The 19,765-nt window shown below is 41.9% G+C and overlaps 1 protein-coding gene and 1 long non-coding RNA gene across 2 annotated transcripts in view; one reads left to right on the forward strand and one right to left on the reverse strand.

Annotated features, from left to right (window-relative positions):
- The window catches only part of ARFGEF2 (ADP ribosylation factor guanine nucleotide exchange factor 2), a 42,006-nt gene that overhangs the window by 13,889 nt on the left and 8,352 nt on the right, over nt 1-19,765 (forward strand). The window contains exons 10-33 of the mRNA XM_068149881.1: nt 443-677; nt 907-1,006; nt 1,216-1,355; nt 2,458-2,566; nt 3,049-3,250; nt 3,972-4,083; nt 4,666-4,871; nt 5,725-5,809; nt 5,903-6,074; nt 7,151-7,302; nt 7,490-7,618; nt 7,978-8,136; nt 9,295-9,442; nt 10,784-10,883; nt 12,101-12,141; nt 12,228-12,397; nt 13,258-13,409; nt 13,588-13,760; nt 14,705-14,865; nt 17,275-17,405; nt 17,518-17,647; nt 18,522-18,657; nt 19,460-19,598; nt 19,683-19,737. Of these exons, the coding sequence (XP_068005982.1) occupies nt 443-677; nt 907-1,006; nt 1,216-1,355; nt 2,458-2,566; nt 3,049-3,250; nt 3,972-4,083; nt 4,666-4,871; nt 5,725-5,809; nt 5,903-6,074; nt 7,151-7,302; nt 7,490-7,618; nt 7,978-8,136; nt 9,295-9,442; nt 10,784-10,883; nt 12,101-12,141; nt 12,228-12,397; nt 13,258-13,409; nt 13,588-13,760; nt 14,705-14,865; nt 17,275-17,405; nt 17,518-17,647; nt 18,522-18,657; nt 19,460-19,598; nt 19,683-19,737 (3,337 nt within the window). The remainder of the gene's footprint in view (nt 1-442; nt 678-906; nt 1,007-1,215; nt 1,356-2,457; nt 2,567-3,048; nt 3,251-3,971; nt 4,084-4,665; nt 4,872-5,724; nt 5,810-5,902; nt 6,075-7,150; nt 7,303-7,489; nt 7,619-7,977; nt 8,137-9,294; nt 9,443-10,783; nt 10,884-12,100; nt 12,142-12,227; nt 12,398-13,257; nt 13,410-13,587; nt 13,761-14,704; nt 14,866-17,274; nt 17,406-17,517; nt 17,648-18,521; nt 18,658-19,459; nt 19,599-19,682; nt 19,738-19,765) is intronic.
- Nucleotides 10,198-12,970, reverse strand: LOC137446865 (uncharacterized). The gene is made up of 3 exons (XR_010988740.1): nt 12,896-12,970; nt 12,204-12,301; nt 10,198-10,335 (listed from the first exon to the last, which is right to left on the reverse strand). It is a non-coding gene; the product is annotated as an uncharacterized lncRNA (long non-coding RNA).

The raw sequence follows: 19,765 nt of genomic DNA on the forward strand, positions 1-19,765 counted from the left end.
ATGGGTATTCAAAAATTCACCTCTAAGGCCCCTGTTTGAGTTAGCTTAATGAATCTGGGATTGAAACTTGCTTCAGATTACTAAAAATTTCATACTTGAGGCTTTTCTCTCTTTTTTTTCTTTTATTTAAACTGAAAAGATGAATTAAAAAATGGCTTTCTCTGCAGTATTTATTAGGATGTGGAGGAATGCTTCTGAGATGCACTGAGTTGCATCTGTTATCCTAGTCTAAGATGTTAATCTCCAAATTAAGAGTGTAGATGTTGTCCAGAATCACTTGCAGGCTGATTTCCACCCCTTCTGCTTCATGCCTTGAAATCAGTTAAAAGACCAGTCACTTCTTCATTACATGGGGTAATGCTGCAGTGGTCCTGTGGAATAGAAGCATGTGTTGAGCATTGCAATACAAATGGATTGAGTGTTGCATTGGTTTTTTTTCCAGATCCCATGAACTGCGTTCTAAAGTAGTCTCTCTCCAGCTGCTTCTCTCAGTACTGCAGAATGCTGGTCCAGTTTTCAGGACGCACGAAATGTTCATCAATGCAATCAAGCAATACCTTTGTGTAGCATTATCTAAAAATGGAGTCTCTTCTGTTCCTGATGTATTTGAGCTCTCCCTTGCCATCTTTCTCACGCTGCTTTCCAATTTCAAGACCCATTTGAAGATGCAGATTGAGGTGAGAGGCTTTGGGGGGAAAAAAAATGTTTGGTGGTCTAGTTGTCAGAATGATGCTGTAATGATAAAATAACAGCTGCTTATTGAACTAATGTTACTACTGTATTCAAATTCTGGTGTGCATGGGATGATATTCTTCAAGAGAAATTACTGAATAGAAAAAGGATTCTTACATTTAACATGCTCCTAATAAGTTTCAAATCAAGTCCCTTACCTCATTTATTTTGCAGGTGTTCTTCAAAGAGATCTTCCTGAATATCCTAGAGACTTCTTCGAGCTCCTTTGAGCACAAATGGATGGTGATTCAGACTTTAACTAGAATTTGTGCAGGTATTTCCATTGTTGTGAAAAGCAGTCTCTTCCTCTCATTTTGAAGACCAATGCCATGTGTAGTGTTTAAGCCTGGAAAACTGCGTTTGATCCCGTAGTGTTGGGTTGAATACCTGCATTCATCTCCACTGCCCGCTCCAATTGCCTGATTCCTTTTAAAAATGCTGTTATCATGAATCTTAATACTTACCCTTTCTTTTGTTTTCAAGATGCCCAGTGTGTAGTGGATATTTATGTTAACTATGACTGTGATTTAAATGCTGCTAATATCTTTGAACGCCTTGTAAACGATCTGTCCAAAATCGCACAGGGACGGAGTGGGCATGAGTTAGGAATGACTCCTTTGCAGGTAAGAAAACCAGCTTGGAACATAAGCTATTATGTTTTCATAAATAGTGCTATTTCCATCATTATCAATACTTCCAGTAGTTCATGATGTCTGTTCCCTGTAACTGTAGTAGGTAACTGATGTTCCTTAGTGTTTAGTAGCAATAGAATTGCAATTGAATGCTGAATATTGACTGTGAGTCTAGGCTTTGTCTGGGCCCTTTTGTTGGGCTGCCATGGCAGAGACAATCAAATGAGCTTTCCTCTGCCAGAATTTTCCTTCTGGGGCTTACAGACCAGCAGTGGCTTCATCTTGTGTCTGCATTACACGGACTTTTTTGCCACATTTCTACCACAGGTGTTTTATTTTGAGTTATATACTTCCCTAATCCTTAGAGGGAGGATGAAGTATAGACTGCTTTCAGCAAGAGAGGATGTTTCTGATGTTGGCCTTATCCTACAACACTGCTGTTCTAGCCCATGTCATGGCTTTCAGGGCTGAAGTGACATGCCTGTGTTGGTCTTGGAACTGAGTGCATTTCTCACCTTCAGTTAAAATTGTATCAGTGCTTGCTTGGTTGTTTCTTTGTTGCAGCTTTTTTGTTGTTTTCTTTCTTTTGTGCGTGTTTGGGGTGGTGTTGATGTTGTTTGATTTTGTTTGTTTGCTTTTCTCCTCTGTGGTCCTTTGACCAGCAAGTGGGAAGTAAAATCGAGGAGTCCCTTGTTTTGGTTTTGACTGGAACTGTTTACAGCTAAGGTAGTGAGACACTTGTCTTACTTGTGGGGAGAGCTGACGCTGTAGGGGCTTACTGAGTGGTCATAATCATTCATACTACAAAGTGGCTGCACTGAGTATTTGGTATATCTTGCCTCTTGCTGGTACTCATCAGTTATTATTAGACCACCTCCTTCAAGCAGCTGGAACATGTTCTACTGTCGGTCTGGTCGTGGCTGTTTTGGCAAAGATATATCCAGGCTAAGTAACCAAGGGGCAAAGCTTTGTATAACCAGTAGATTTCTTCCTTCCTTTAATTCAACTTGCTAAGATTTGGAAGATGATACACATCCACAAGTTTTTTGAAGACACCATATGTTTATTGGTTGTTTTGTTTTGTGCTTTTCAGGAACTAAGCCTGAGGAAAAAAGGACTTGAATGTTTAGTTTCTATTTTAAAATGTATGGTAGAGTGGAGCAAAGACCTTTATGTGAACCCAAATCATCAGGCTAGCTTAGGTAAGATTATTTCCTCATGGAGAGACTAATTTGTTTAAGTGTATCCCTGTGTGTACTCAGTGTTTAGAAGCTCTTGAGAAAGGTGGATGCTAAGTTTATGTGTAACAATTTATTTAGACCAAGTATTTAATGAACAGTTGTTCATGCTATTGTAGTAACTGACTCTGAAGTGTCTGGTTTGAATGGCCAGGTGCTGTTGAAGAGTTTTAGCCAGGCCATTGTCTGCACTACAAAAGCTGGCTTGTATACAACAGGACATGTGATGAGTCTTGCAGTTACTAAAGTGAACTGCAAGAATTTCTCCATAGCTGCTGTTGCTCTTCTGCCTTTTATTGGATGATTTTGGAATTGCATCAGTATGGCTTCTTTGTTTAGTGCAGACTGCCAAAAAGAATATTGACTCAAATTTGTAATGAACAGTTTTACAGCTAAAAGCTTTTGACTGAGCAGAGTAACTTAAGTGTCACCCTGTTTATAAATAGGTTCATATAAACCATCTGAACAGGAAATGGCCGAAGGTAAATGCCTGGACAGTGGAGGGAGACGGAGTAGTGTCAGTTCCTTGGACTCCACTGTTTCTTCAGGAGTTGGAAGTGTTGGTACCCAGACTGCTGTCCAAGATGATCCTGAGCAATTTGAAGTAATCAAGCAACAAAAGGAAATAATTGAACATGGGATAGAACTGTAAGTCCAGCATGACAAGAAAATGTCCCTTGTTTAAAAAAACCCTGTACAATGACTTTGTTTCTTGCAGTCTTACATAGTCAAACCTGCAGGGATACTTAAAAATTGCTCTAAATGCTGCAGACTCTTCTCTGCTGTTGTCAAAAGCTAATTCTGGGGGCTATTGTAGGTAAAAGGATTCAGTAAAATCTTGGGTGGAGTCGAAAGGTGGTTTCACAGCTTTCCTTTGTACTGGTTCAGCCACACAGGAAAGTGTGTGTCTATCTAGAGAGAAATTGATCGGTGCAGGCAGGCTTAATGTTGTCTTACAGCTCTTAGACCATTTGTTGTCTTCTATGGAGATAGAATTTGGGTAATTTAAATCATTATCCAGCTGTGCTTTTTTATTTATTTGGGAATCTCTAAGTGCTATAACAATGTTTTGAACAGCAACATTTGTATCACTTTATGGAAAACCTCCAATTGTTAGTATTTCAGAAGGGGTAATTTTGAAGTAAGTGTTCCAGCCATAACTTTTAAGTCTATCAGCAACTGCATGTACCTTAGGAGAGGTAGCTTCTGGTGTGATGGTTAGCATCTGTTGCACATTCTTGGACATTTTTAATTAGAAAAATGTTTCCTGTAAAAGGAAAAATCGTATAGGCTCTGATACTTCTTTTCATTTGCATAGGCTCTAATATTTTTCATTTGTCTCAATTTCTCCGTGTTTTGGCCTGAATAGGTTCAATAAGAAACCAAAGAGAGGGATACAGTATCTCCAGGAGCAGGGAATGCTCGGTGCTACAGCAGAGGACATTGCACAGTTTTTGCACCAAGAAGAACGCCTCTGTTCTGTAAGCTTGTGTGTCATATAAGTTAATTAACCATCTTCTGCTGTCGACTCCTCCTCTGTCTTTTGATGTCTGTCTGCACTATCTTTACTTCATATTTCATTATTGGATAACTGATAGTGTGAGGATTCTAATGGAGATTCTCAATAGCAGTGCCACTTCCACTTCTTACTTACTTTGGCCCAGGCTTTTTAGCAGAGTAACTGTGTTTAAAGCACAGAGCTAAGAGGGACTCCCCGTAGCTGGCAGCCTGTGTTCTAGCTGCATTGCCAGCGTCTTGCCAGCAAAGGAGTATGGTGTACTGCAGTGGCAAAGCATTCTGTGTGTGGAACTAGACCCAGCTGAGCTTTCCTTAGCTCTGCAGGAATGCAGACCTTGCTTGGGGAGCGAGGGAGGCAGGAATATGCAGACTAAGGACATTTCTGATGGCACTGTTTTCTTGCTGTCCCTCCAGTGGCTGCAGTGCCCACACAGTTAAGCGTACTGCTCTTACAAAACTGACAGCTGTGCAATTCCTGTCATGTAAACTTCCTTGCAAAGCTGGCAGTTGGATTACACAGTAATAACTGTCTCTTGTGCTTTCAGACTCAAGTGGGAGAATTTCTTGGGGAAAGCAACAAGTTTAACAAGGAAGTGATGTATGCCTATGTAGACCAGCTTGATTTCTGTGGAAAAGACTTTGTCTCTGCTCTGCGTATGTTTCTGGAAGGTTTTCGTCTGCCAGGTGAAGCCCAGAAGATTGATAGATTAATGGAGAAGTTTGCTGCTAGATATATTGAGTGCAACCAACGGTAATTCAACCCCTTTTTATTGGAGAAGTGCCTGAAGAATGGCTGTATTGTTTGTGGCCCTTAGGGGCAGGATGCAGCTCATTTACAGCAGGTCGGGAGCTTCTACAGGCTTGTCTGAGGAGCAGATCTCGTTGCTAGTAGTGGTGCTGACTCTCTTCAGCAGCTAGGCAAAATGGAAACTTTGGATAGAAAGTGTCCTTCTGCTGCCATTTCATTAAATCCCAAGCACTTGCTAGAAGAAATTGTTGGAAGAGGAAAGCCTTGAGTATGTTAATCTGTCTCTGTGTTAGGTTTATGAACAAATGAAGAGCGCTCAAGCATCAACAACAGTAATAAGAAGTAGCAATTGCTGAAATGAAAATACATGGCATAAACAGCTACTAAGGTGTTACACTTGTTTTAACTTGCCCATTAGAGGTTGAACAGAATTTATATCCATTAGCTGACATCATGTAGACAGTGTTGCTGTTGTCTAATGCAGTAAGCTGCCACTGGCATTTAGCTAGGTGTTCAGGCTCCATTGATTCCCATTCCTTGCTCCAGTTAGTGCATCACTGGGGTTGGCTTTGTATAATTATCTATGAAACAGTGAAAGAAATCAGCTGTTCTTTAACTTCTGTAGGGTTACCCAAAGAAAGATAGTGTGTACTCTTTTGGGAATGTACTTGAGAATTCCAGTCATCAGTAGTTTTCAACACTGTGAAAGATGCTGCTGTTGTATTTTGTCTCCCATTTTATTTGTTGAATGCATTGCTCTTCTGGGTATTTTTCTTGCATGTAGAAATAGAGCTCTTGGGTTGAGGAATTAAGGCTTTAAAACCTGTTTTGCCTTTTTTTTTTTTCCTTCCCTTAGGCAAACCCTGTTTGCTAGTGCTGACACTGCCTATGTTTTGGCATACTCTATTATAATGCTGACTACAGACTTGCACAGTCCACAGGTAGAGATTAACCTAAACTCCTAGAAGTTCCAATTTCCTGACAACTTGCATTTAAAATCTTACCTCTACCTTCCATTCTTTTTTTTTTTCCAGGTAAAAAACAAAATGACAAAGGAGCAATACATTAAAATGAATCGAGGAATCAATGACAGTAAAGACCTGCCAGTAGAGTATTTATCCACAATCTATGAAGAAATAGAAGGAAAGAAAATTGCAATGAAAGAGACAAAAGAATACGCAATTGCGACCAAGTGTAGCAAACCAAGTAAGAAGGAACTAGGAGCTGGGAAGACCTCAGGGCTCTTGAACTCTTGCAGTAACTTTCAGGATGGCATAGTGGAGTTCAGATCCCTTTTTTGAAGACATCTTTGTGCAATGCAAAAGTTACATTTAGGGTGGCTAATATCTATCTTTGGAATGAAACTGTCTCCATTATTGCTTAATACTGCTGCTTCTGTGATGGAAACATAGCTGTGTAAATGCACCTGGCACCATTGCAGAGAGGCACTAGGGACTAGATTTGGGGGTTATTGGTTTTAAATGGACATGTGGGGGGGAAATGGTAGAGTGATTGAAGTTGGCACTTTGCAGGTTAGCAGGTTTTTATATACTGGAAAACAAGTGGGGTTTTCCTCTGGGTTGGCTGTTAGTAGCATGTCCTAGCTCAGAGGCTAAGTGCTACAGTGACAGCATTTGTGAAAGATTGATGGGAGTTTGTCAAGATCTCTAGTCACCTATCCTCATCTAGACCAAATGAGGACTTCTGTACATAAGTACACACCAAAACCCAGTATCTCTAGCTGTACTCTGCTTTTACTCTGAATAGGTGGTATTCATTTAATTCAAGTTAGTGAACTCTGAATCTTCAGCATAGCGTTCGCTGTGCTGTTGGGAGGCTTCCTAGATGAAAATAGGAATTCAATTGATTTACTTGGACATTGAAGTTGCAACTGTTAGGATAAAGAAGCACTGAGTTATTAACTTACTTATCAAGGGCTAGTTTTGAGGATGTCAGGCTAAGGAGGTGGAGGATTTTGCCATCCATTTTACATACAGTAACTAATAGAACATGCATCTCTGACTTCAATGATTAGGCCTTAATGTGACATATATAATAAAGTGCTGAATTAGTTATTCTGTGGAGAATGAAGTTGTGGTGTGGGTTTTAGTGTTGGAGTTCCTTGCTTGTAACCTATGATAACTTCCTGAATTCTAATGTTCTGGGAGTTTTTTAGATTTCATTTGCAAGGTCTTTGACATTTTGTGATGCTCAGCGTAAAGATATGGAATGTGTTCTTGTAACCAAAGAAAACCAATGCAGCTGTTTGGTGTTGCCCTTAGGTGTAGCTAATGAGAAGCAGCGGAGGTTGTTGTACAACTTGGAGATGGAGCAGATGGCTAAAACAGCTAAAGCTCTCATGGAGGCTGTAAGCCACGCTAAGGCACCTTTTACTAGTGCCACTCATCTGGATCATGTCAGACCCATGTTCAAAGTGAGTGTGAAATTCTCCTTCTGTCTTCGTTGCTAAGAGTCTTAAGTGTGGTAAAAAGTGGAACGTTGTTCTGAGGAGTTAGGCAAGGCAGCAGCTTGGACACTCTGGATATATTTGGGCTTGGTTACCTAGTGTCTTAGGCTAAAATTATGATAGACTTCTAAACATAGTTTCTCCCTTTCTTTAGCTTGTCTGGACTCCATTGCTGGCAGCTTACAGCGTGGGCTTACAGAACTGTGATGACACAGAAGTTGCATCCCTTTGCCTGGAAGGAATACGCTGTGCAATTAGAATAGCCTGTATCTTTGGAATGCAGGTTTGTGTATGGCTTCCTGGGGGCAGCATGAGCTCTGGCAGGGAGGTGAAGAATTGCAAACAACTTCTATGTAGAAAATGAACTGTCTCATCTAATTCCTTGCAATGGGAAAACATTACAGTCTCATATTAGTTCTAGATGTTGGCATCCTCGAGCTTTTCCTCAACACTGCTTTCCTCTTATTACGGAGTCTTCTATTAAGAGCATTTGCTAGCTTGCCTCCTACTCTTCTTCATCTGGAAAGTGCTCTAGCATAACTGTCAACTATACATAGAAGGACAATGGTGTGGGCATGCTGGACAAAGCTTTCTCTAGCTCTTCAGGGATGTGATTACAATGCTTTTCTCTCTGTCTTATAGCTTGAACGAGATGCTTATGTACAGGCCCTTGCTCGGTTTTCCTTGTTGACTGCCAGTTCCAGTATTACAGAAATGAAACAGAAGAACATAGATACCATTAAGACACTTATTACAGTTGCTCACACAGATGGCAACTATCTTGGGAACTCTTGGCATGAGGTAAAAATCTTGATTAGTTTAAATAGTGTAACTGCATTATTTTTTAAGAACTTGTAGGTTTGTGGTGTTCTACTACTGCCAGTCTTTAACTGCCTTTAGCAACCAGCATGTGTCAGAACATTAGGATGTGCATGCCAAGTGCAATATTTTGTTAGTGGTTTATATATGTGTCTGTATATATGAAATGCACTTTTTTTTTTTTCACTCTATAGGCACTGTGTGACCAATACTGTAATTTTTTGTAGGTGTTTCTGGTATGGAACTAAAATCGTAATAAAATCTCAGTTGACTTCAGAAAATTCTGCACAGAAACTCTTGTATTTGTGTTCATGTAAACATAAATGTTCTCCCTCACAGCTCCAGATTTATCTGTGCAGCATTTGGCAACGTTGACACCACTATCACTTGAAAAAGTAGGGCTAAAATAATTTGGTGGGGGATAGGTGAGAATAACTTACCAGGACCATATGCATTTTCTTAAAGCATATGTTCCAGGAGCTCTCTTCATCAGATCTAAATCTGCTGCTGCTATAAGGGGCATTCCTACTGCATTATGTTCTCTGGCAATAGTCTACATGAAAATATGAGCCAAAAGCTACTTTAGCTGACGAATTACTTGGAGCTGGCTTACGGTATACCCTCACAAATGCTTATGCCAGTCCAAGGGATGTTGCAGCAGAGGAGTAAGAAAGAAGAGATAGTCAGTTTTTTGCTGATGGCAAAACTCAACGTTGGCATTTTCACTGTCTACATTGGAACATCACTAATCAAAGTGGCAGCTGCAATAATTCAGCCTTTTCATCTCTCTGTGACTACGAACTCTCAAGATCAGCTCGAAGGTGTTTATAGTTTTGAAAGTTCATCCTCTGAGAAGGAATAAAAAGGTTTCCTCTAGTAGTTAGAGGTCCAAGTTAGATTTTTGGGTATTGTTTGCTGTCTCTTGTATTGGAGTGATTCATGGCAGCTGATGATCTCAAATGAATTGCTCGACTTAATTTCCGCTTGCATTGCTAATGTTTTAGCTACTTAACTGCTGTCACTGGCAAAGTTGTTTTTAAGGGTGGAGAACCTGAAAAAGCTATAAATAGTAAATATAAATAAATAGGAATAAAAACATGATGGTGGTCAGAAACAGTGTTTAAATGTTTTTGATTTTAGATCTTGAAATGTATCAGCCAGCTGGAACTAGCACAGCTTATAGGAACCGGAGTGAAAACTCGCTATTTATCCGGCTCTGGGCGTGAAAGGGAAGGAATCATTAAAGGCTATGCGTCTGGAGGAGAAGAATTCATGGGCCTGGGATTAGGTAAGATTAATCTTGAACATCAGAGATGCACATACAAGTGCAATATGATGGCTAAGAAAGCTCAGTGTTAAAGACATCAAAAGATTTACTTGCTTCCAGGGGGAGCTGTATTGGATTAATGAAACTTCCAAAAATGCAACTGTATATATCAAGATTTATTCATAATTACCAAATCTGTTCTAACTCTGTAATTGGGTCAAGCTATGAAACTCCTCCAGATTTATTGGAAGATATTGTTGTAAAAGTTGCTTTACCATACTTAACAAGGGATGGTTTTGTTACCAGTTTCTTCTTTCTGTGCTCTGTTTTTAATAGCAAAAGGACAAACCCTGTATCTTTAGGAACTAATGGGTGTTCCAGAGATAATTTGCTTTCCAAAGGAATTGCTTATTTCTTCACGTAGGGTTTGCTGTTCCAGTTTCTATTGTTCCTGTAGTATCTATCATAGTATCAGTCAGGGTTGGAAGGGACCACAAGGATCATCTAGTTCCAAACTCCCTGCCATGGGCAGGGACACCCCACACTAGATCAGCCTGGCCAGAGCCTCGTCCAGCCTGGTCTTAAACACCTCCAGGGACGGCGCCCCAACCACCTCCCTGGACAACCCATTCCAGGGCTTCACCACTCTCATGGTGAAGAACCTCCTCCTCACATCTAGTTTGAATCTCCCCACCTCCAGCTTCATTCCATTCGCCTTAGTCCTATCAGTACCTGAGATCCTGAGAAGTCCCTCCCCAGCCTTCCTGTAGGCCCCCTTCAGATACTGGAAGGCCACAATGAGGTCACCTCGGAGCCTTCTCTTCTGCAGACTGAACAGCCCCAACTCCTTCAGTCTGTCCTCATAGGAGAGGTGCTCCAGCCCTCTGATCATGAAGCAAATCTTGGATTTTAAGCTGTAAATTAGAGAGGCAATGTAAGTTGTCTTAAACTTTGGAAAACCATCAAAGAAACCTTTTTAATTTGGAAGCACTCTGGCGCTGATGCTGTATGCAATGATGATGCTGAAAATGCTGGGCCCAGTTCTGTTACAACCTCCTTGTACCTGACTTATAGTTAATATTTTAAAATAATACTGGAAATGGGAAAGTATTACTAACTGCATTACATCATCCTAACTTAATAAACATGATAGCCAAAACCCAGCGCCCTCAGGGAGAAATAAAACCTACTTAATACTGGAGGTTTAATTGTGTAATAATCTGACAGAGATCTGGCAAAGGCACCATCTGCTCTGTGTTAATTTGAAGCAGCAGTCACTTTTCTCTGTCTGTATGTGTGAGGTTGGGGTTGATATGAAGTCACATGATACTAGATACTGTTTTTTAATGGCTTTTCTTGCAGGTAACCTTGTTGGCAGTGGAGCTGATAAAAGGCATATGGCAAGCATTCAAGAGTCTGTGGGAGAGACCAGTTCACAGAGTGTAGTGGTGGCAGTGGACAGGTACTGAGAACTTAATCTCTTTCTAGAGAAAGTGTCACTGAAAGTTACCAACCATCCTCACTTCAGTTGCAGTCTCTGACAGGGGCTTTTGTTCCTGAAGCCTGTTTCTCTTGTGAGAATGATGCTGGTATTGAAGTGTTTTATCTGGACCAAATAAGTCTATCTCTTTAGGCATGTAAGAGTCAAAAAGGAAAGACTGCCACTAAATAGCACTGTACTGATGTGAGTTGTGAGGGGGGCACTCTGTGTGCTTGGGGTTTTGTGTCAGATTTACAAATCTGTCTCACAGCTGTCTCTAACCTATGTGTGTGTGTTTGGGGTTGGGCTTCTGTCTGTCTTTTTAAATTTGACTTAGTCTGAACTGGGCTGGTATCTGAAAAGAACAGATGCTGCTACTCTATTAAATGGTGCAGTTTTCTTTGCTCTTGAGAGCTCTAGTCAATTTCAGCATTTCTTTAGTTGTCCTTCTTCAGCTCTTTATTCATTAGTTACTGCATTCTTGTCCAAATCTCTTTCTCATCTGTCCTTCTAAAGTATTGTCTAAAGAGAGGCTTCTATTGTAAAGCATGTGTTAGAAGGGGACTCTTTAAATTATTTAAACCATTGGGCAAGGCTATAAAATCATACATCCAGACTTATGGTACAATAAATGCCATAAATGTGTCTGTTACCAAAGTCTGAAAGATCTGGGAGCATTCTGCACATGTCAATCTTCTCCATGAAGTGCAATCAGTGTCAAGACTGAATGACTGAAGGGGAAGAAGGGCTAAAAGTACATCTTTCTGGTACCTGTTTTGGCAGCCACAACTTAAGTGCATTCTTGAACTTTGTATAAAGATCAAGTAGGTGGCTGGCATCCAATGAACTCTTGCAGCAAAGTATTTTTTTCATGTCTTTTTACTCTCCCTATGAAATTTACCATGCTGTCACCCAAATGAGTGTTCCAGCACTACTTGCCCTGGATTAAAATGTGAGCCTGTGCCTATTTTCTACAGTGGGGATGGAGCACAGTAGGCTGTTACTTGCAGACTGTGCTTGGACTAGGAGATGGACAGGAACTACTGCCAAGGAGTAAGAGTAAAACAGTTGTAGATTCCATGGCATGGAGATTGTAAAGTACCTTCAGGAAATGTGCTGACATTAGCCTACAGCACTAAGATGTGATTGACTCTTGAGTTACAGCTTTAGCTGAACACCCACATTTATTTGTCCCGTAGGATATTTACAGGATCAACTAGGCTGGATGGAAATGCAATAGGTATGTATGCTGACCTTGTGGTGGGTAGTGGGAGCTGTTGCACTGCAGTGCCCTGAACTTACAGTGGTGTGTGTGTCCACGTTCAGTTGACTTTGTCCGCTGGCTGTGTGCCGTTTCCATGGACGAGCTGGCTTCTCCGCACCATCCACGCATGTTCAGCCTGCAGAAGATAGTGGAGATCTCGTATTACAACATGAATCGTATCAGGCTGCAGTGGTCAAGGATTTGGCACGTGATTGGAGATCACTTCAACAAGGTACGTATTGCAGACATACATGAACAGCAGGACTTCTTTATTCAGCTTTTTTCTTTCATGTTCTCAGGGGTGTATGATACTTAAAAAATTAAATCCATTAAAGACACCTGAAGGAAGCACTTATTGAGACATCTCATGTGTGTAAACAGTGATGTCTCAATACTATAGCATAGTTAAGGGGTTTTTGCACTTGTTTTCTTGTGAATGTATCTCACTAGCCCTTAGTTCTCTACTATTGGCTTCAGAAACGTAGCATAAGGAGGCATTGTGTTTTTCTGAGGCTAACCACCTGAAAACATCCTATACTGGACAGTTTGAAGGCTCAGCTTGACAGGGTGCTGAGCCATCTTATTTCAACTACACTATCACCTAGAAAGGTTGGACCAGATGATCGTTAGGGTCCCTTCCTACCTGGTGTTCTGTGACTCTCTGTGATGGAAATGTTTATGGGGAATGATCTTCAATCACATCACTCTGTGATTTTTGTTTGTAACTTACTTGTCTTTATGCTGTTGCCTCATCCTTCTGGTGAAATGCCAAGTTAGTTTTCCTATAAAATACATACAGGTGATCCTGCAACAACAAAGAGGTTTCCTTAAGAAGCTGGAAACCAAGATTGGAAAGGGTTGTCTTTTTCTGAATCTAAGATAATCTAATCTTTGTGTGTGTGTGTGTATATCTAGCTGTGATAATTCTGCACTCACAAAAATCCATGGATCTATTCAGTTGGATCAAATGCCTGACAAACTAGAATGTGCCAGTGAGTTTTAGTGGCTGACATAAAACTTGGGTGATGAATTTGTTACTCGTATACGTGATGTGTTAGCTGCTAAGCATTTGAAAATACCCTTTTCTTCTAGGTTGGATGTAACCCTAATGAAGATGTTGCCATCTTTGCAGTAGACTCACTGAGGCAGCTGTCAATGAAATTTCTTGAGAAGGGAGAGCTGGCCAACTTCCGCTTCCAGAAAGATTTTCTGAGGCCTTTTGAGCATATTATGAAGAAAAACAGGTGTGATGCTCTGCTGTTCCTTTGTCAGCTTGTTTTAGCCCTACTTAAAGGCATTCCTTCGTGTGGGTTAGATTACCATGTCCATGGAAGTGGCACGGCTACATTGTGCCACTTGTGGGAAATCTTCCTTTCTCTCTTCTTTGGTAGTTGATTTGTTGTTTCTTTGGGCGTTTTAAAGATCTCCAACGATTCGGGACATGGCCATACGCTGTATTGCTCAGATGGTCAACTCTCAGGCTGCTAATATTCGTTCAGGCTGGAAGAACATCTTTGCAGTCTTTCATCAAGCAGCATCAGACCATGATGGGAATATTGTGGAGCTGGCCTTTCAAACTACGGCACACATAGTTAGTAAGTAATGCTTGAAGTAACTTTGCTGCTGTTTCAGAGGTCCCCATCTGAATAAGACTTCAGTATTTCTGGGTAAATAAACACAAGATCTTGCAGGCAGACTGTTTAAACTCTGCATCTAGGTCTTGCCTATTAAGTCCCCTGATTGCCATCGACAGGAAAAATTAGATAAAGATAGCCTGCTGTAGAACTTCAAGTTTGGAATTAGAATCAGTAAGTTTGCATGTTGCCCTATCTGTCACAAAAAGTTGGTTTGGACTAAGGAACACGTTCATGAACTTCTGTTCTGATTCAGTAGCATCTGGCGGGGATCATAAGGCTTGTGACTGCCTGTAGAGTTCAGTTGAGACAGCCTCCCTGCTCTAAAAGTGTATATGAACAACACAGTGCTGCCATTGTTAGAGGAAGACAACTCAATAAATGCAAATAGTAGTAAACCAGGTTGCTGTTAACTTGAGAGTTGTAGTTGTTCAAAAGCTTGTACACATTGGATTTGTTTTGTGTTTAGTCTGTCCTTTAAGTCTGAGATCTAACTGCTTTTTCCTCTCTTGCTATGGAATATGAATAGTTGCAGGCTTGGATGATGATTTGGGTTAAATTGGGTAACTTGCTTCACAGCAGGGACGCTAACAGAAGCTTTACTTCTGTTTCTCAAAATATTAAATCTTTGGGCTGCATGTGATGTGGGAGGAAACTGAGCTGTCTAAGAAGCCACAAAATAATCCTGGGTTAGAAAATTGGTAACTATCCAACCTAAGAAAATGTGATGCTGACAAGTCTGGGTGGTGGGATGGGATGGGGAAGCATGCAAGGGAAGGCAGAGAGCCACGTTTAATGTGGATGATCTTGGTCCATTGGATAGTGATACACCATGGCTGATGTATGTAGAGCAATGCCATTATCTATGGATTTCAATATCATCAAACTTTCTTTGTTCTTTACAGCAAATATTTTTCAACAGCACTTTCCGGCAGCCATTGACTCATTTCAGGATGCAGTCAAATGTCTTTCTGAGTTTGCCTGCAATGTTGCATTCCCAGACACCAGCATGGAAGCTATTAGGCTAATTCGGTATTGTGCAAAATACGTTTCAGAAAGACCACAGGTATTTTCTCTCTGTGTTTACCCTTATGTGTTCTTGCACCACCTTCTGCTGTTAAACTGAGACTAGTCTTGTAACTAGGGAAGAGCTTTCACACTCAACCTTGAGTCTCTCAGTAGTATTTAACTTGTTTTGGTACTATGTAAGCAGCAAAGTAGGAGTAATTAAAAAAAATAAGTCTCATCAGTCCAAATTGGAAATAGCTGAATGTAACAGATTTTTATATAGTGTTAGGATGACTGGGAAAACAGTACTACTTGTTCTGTCTCCCTTACTGTGTCTAGTTAAATTGGTTACAAGCATGGATATTTTTCTACCTCAGTCTATTATCATAGTAGAATCATAGTATCAGTCAGGGTTGGAAGGGACCACAAGGATCATCTAGTTCCAACCCCCCTGCCATGGGCAGGGACACCCCACACTACATCAGGCTGGCCAGAGCCTCATCCAGCCTGGGCTTAAACACCTCCAGGGACGGCGCCCCAACCACCTCCCTGGACAACCCATTCCAGGGGTTCACCACTCTCATGGGGAAGAACTTCCTCCTCACATCCAGCCTGAATCTCCCCACCTCCAGCTTCATTCCATTCCCCTTAGTCCTATCACTACCTGATATCCTGAGAAGTCCCTCCCCAGCCTTCCTGTAGGCCCCCTTCAGATACTGGAAGGCCACAATTAGGTCACCTTGGAGCCTTTTCTTCTCCAGACTGAACAGCCCCAACTCCTTCAGTCTGTCCTCATAGGAGAGGTGCTCCAGCCCCTGATCATCCTTGTGGCCCTTCTCTGGACACGTTCCAGCACCTCCAGATTCCTCTTGTAATAGGGGCTCCAGAACTGGAGGCAGTACTCCAGGTGGGGTCTCACCAGAGCTGAGTAGAGGGGGAGAATCACCTCCCTTGACCTGCTGTCCACACTTCTCTTGATGCAGCCCAGGATCTGATTGGCTTTCTGGGCTGCAAATGCACACTGAGAGCTCATGTTGAGCTTCTCGTCCACCAGTATTATGTGACTACTTAATACAATAATCACCTTGCTGAAAAGAGCTTGGAGTTAGTTTGCAGTCACATGTTACTGTTGCAAGCTCTGCACACTGTATTTAATGTCAGAGAAGCGTACAACTGGTTTATGCCAAACTCACACTTCCTTATTGCCTGTATTTACATAATTGTGTCCTGTCACTGCTACACGTGCTTCTTAAATCCATTTTACTTAAGTCCTGGTAAAGGCTTTCCAAGTTTCAGAGGTTTGGACTTTAAGTCAGGAAGTTTGCAGATGACACCAAGTTAGGGGCAGATGTTAGTCAGTTAGAGGGTAGAAAGGCTCTGCAGAGGGACCTCGACCGACTGGATAGATGGGCAGAGTCCAATGGGATGGCATTCAACAAGTCCAAGTGCCGAGTGCTGCACTTTGGCTGCGGCTATCCCATGCAGAGCTACAGGCTGGGGTCGGAGTGGCTGGAGAGCTCCCAAACAGAGAAGGACCTGGGGGATGCTGATCGACAGCCGCCTGAATATGAGCCAGCAGTGTGCCCAGGTGGCCAAGAGGGCCAATGGCATCCTGGCCTGCATTAGGAATAGTGTGGCCAGCAGGAGCAGGGAGGTCATAGTGCCCCTGTACTCTGCTTTGGTTAGGCCGCACCTTGAGTACTGCGTCCAGTTCTGGGCCCCTCAGTTTAAGAAGGACATCGAGACACTTGAACGTGTCCAGAGAAGGGCAACAAGGCTGGGGAGAGGCCTTGAACACAAGCCCTATGAGGAGAGGCTGAGGGAGCTGGGATTGTTTAGCCTGGAGAAGAGGAGGCTCAGAGGTGACCTCATTGCCCTCTACAAGTACCTGAAAGGTGGTTGTAGCCAGGAAGGGGTTGGCCTCTTCTCCCAGGCAACCAGCACCAGAACAAGAGGACACAGTCTCAAGCTGCACCAGGGGAGGTTTAGACTCGAGGTGAGGAGGAAGTTCTTCACCGAGCGAGTCATTCGTCATTGGAAGGGGTTGCCCAGCGAGGTGGTTGAGTCATCGTCCCTGGAGGTGTTCAAGAGGAGATTGGACGTGGCACTTGGTGCCATGGTCTAGTCATGGGGTCTGTGTTGATAGGTTGGACTTGATGATCCTTGAGGTCCTTTCCAACCTAAGGAGAAAAAAAAAAAAGAAAAAAAAAGTATCTACCTCTTTTTCCCCCACCCCCCTCTAATATTTTCACAAGTATTATGTCTAAGGCTTGTATTTCACAGAATTTGAGTGTTATGGTAGAAACTGAGCCAACTTTTCAAGTGCTTCAGAGCTACTAGTAGTATCTACATCTATCAGATGTGAAGATTTTGTTGAGGTTTTGTTGTGGTTTTTTTTTTTCTGTTTGGGGTTGGTTGGTTTGTTTGTTTTCTTCTAATTAAATTTTTTTTCCTGCTCATCTCAAAGGTATTAAGAGAATACACAAGTGATGACATGAATGTTGCTCCTGGGGACAGAGTATGGGTCAGAGGATGGTTTCCCATTCTGTTTGAACTTTCCTGTATCATCAATCGTTGCAAATTAGATGTCCGAACGAGGTAATAAAGCTTTTCTTTTCCTTGCTTCCCATTACTGAAGACATCTCCTAGGTACACATTTTCACTTTCTTATTTTTTTTCCCCCCCTTTATTTGTCTGGCTTTGTTTATAGAGGCTTAACAGTGATGTTTGAAATAATGAAGAGTTATGGCCATACCTTCGAAAAGCACTGGTGGCAGGATATGTTCAGAATTGTCTTTCGGATATTTGATAACATGAAACTCCCCGAACAACAGACAGAGGTAAAAGCAAGTAAATGTAAGAGTTGGTTAAGGACTGAGGCAATCAAGGCAGCAGTTTGTATGGTTTGTCTTTTCGGTGTATTTCTACCCTGTACTACCCCAAATGTTGTTGTATTCTGTGGTGTGTGTGAAACTTGTCATAGTATTAGTCACTGTAGCAGTTTGGGCTGGGTGCCCTCTGCTGTGGGGGTGCTTCCTGTGTCCAGAAGTCTAGCCCAGTGGGCAGACACAGGAAACCAGGTATTTCCTACCATAATTCTCTGCGCCACTATAAGATCCAGTGCGGGGTCTGGCACTTCCTCCTTCTACTTCCTCTGCCACCTGGTAACTGGGGGAGACGTCTCTGGCTAGGCCCAAGGCTTGGGGGGGATGGGCAGTCTCAGATCTGGCCAGCTGAGACTAGCCTAGCAGTGGAGTGGGAGGTGGGGGAAGAAGGAGCCCTGGGGGTCTTGGGTGTACCCTCAGGTGGGGATGGGATGTTTCTGGGTCTGCTTTGGGATCTCCTTTGTCACTGCACTTCTGACTCTCTGTAAACATTCACCGCTTTCCATTTAAACTTTCCATCACTTTTGCAATCCATTTGCCTGAGTCACTATTTCTGCCCGTGGTGGGGAGGGGGTCTGCCTAAACCATCACAGGCACCTATCTGTCTGTCTGGGTATCTTCAAGGACGTAATTGTCACTTTGTGAAAATGTCTGTTTCCTGAGCAGTGTTCATGTATCCAACTAAATGCTTCTGATGACATGCCTGCTGTAGTGAGACTAGTTGGTTTTATTTGAGTTCAGCCTGTGTCCCTTGAATAGCAGTGCCTAAGCCAGGTGCTCTCATCATAGAACTCCTCCCATAAACCGGACTTTTCACTTCTTCTCATAGAAATCTGAATGGATGACCACTACATGCAACCATGCACTTTATGCAATCTGTGATGTATTTACACAGTTTTATGAAGCTTTAAATGAGATCCTTCTTCCTGACATACTTGCACAGTTACACTGGTGTGTAAAACAAGGTAGCTTCTTTATATCTTGTATCTTTTGATGAATGTTATTTTCTAAATGCTCATTAGTTAAGTCAAGTAACCTTTACTGAATTTTAGAACAATACAAACTACCATTAGGACAATGTTATGTAATAGATGGATGCAGTGTCTTAATTAAATGGAATGATGCTGGAATATTTAGTTAGGCAGTTTCTCTGTTGATGTGTTTGTTTATGGTGCTATTGTGACAGAGCAGAGTTGTGTTAATCTTCTGCCAAAACCTTTTCTCTGTTTGGCTGCATGGATAAAATGTCTCATTTCTTTACACACACATACACATGGATTCTGACTGTTTGGGTTTTGCTTTGCTTTGTTTTTTGCCTTCCCCTTCTCCCTCTCTCAACCATCTAGTACTTTTAAATGCTACCTGCTGAAGACTGTGCTTTCTTTTGGGCTCCAACTCTTATGCCTGAAATATTGGTAGCATGGGATGAGGGAGGGGGCTACTACCTTGCAGGAGAGCATAAGTTTCTAATTGGTACTTTTCCTTCCGTTGTCTCACTGTATGCTTCCTTTCTGCTCACCTGTCCTTTGAAATCCAAGCAGGAAAGACAATCTCAAGTCTAGTGCTAAACACTTGCATTCGGTACGTTCCTGAGCTTGATATTATTGTGGCCTACTTTACAAGTAGGCTTGGTGCTTTTCACAGTATTGGTAAAAATGTTTAATGGAGCAGTAAGAGAGAATGCTGATTTTTTTCATTGGTGTTGTAGCAGTTTGTGATGGTTTAAACTGTCACACAGTGGATAAACATGCAGCCTTTCTTTCACAGATAACGAGCAGCTGGCTCGATCAGGTACAAACTGCCTAGAAAACCTGGTAATCCTAAATGGACAGAAATTCAGCTCTGAAGTCTGGGGTCAGACATGCAACTGTATGCTAGAAATCTTCAAAACTACCATTCCACATGTGTAAGTGAATGAATGCAATTCTCATACTGATACCTGGTTCCAGAGCAACAATGTTTACTTACTTTTTTTTTCACCTTTGTGAAGCTTGCTGACATGGAGGCCTGCAGGGATAGAGGAAGACTCATCTGACAAACATTTGGTAAGAGTCAGTTCAGTGCAACAAGCTA

The sequence above is a fragment of the Melanerpes formicivorus genome, unplaced genomic scaffold, assembly GCF_026170545.1.
Source record: "Melanerpes formicivorus ecotype bairdi unplaced genomic scaffold, bMelFor1.0.p_v2 SCAF_19, whole genome shotgun sequence".
NCBI lineage: Eukaryota > Metazoa > Chordata > Aves > Piciformes > Picidae > Melanerpes > Melanerpes formicivorus.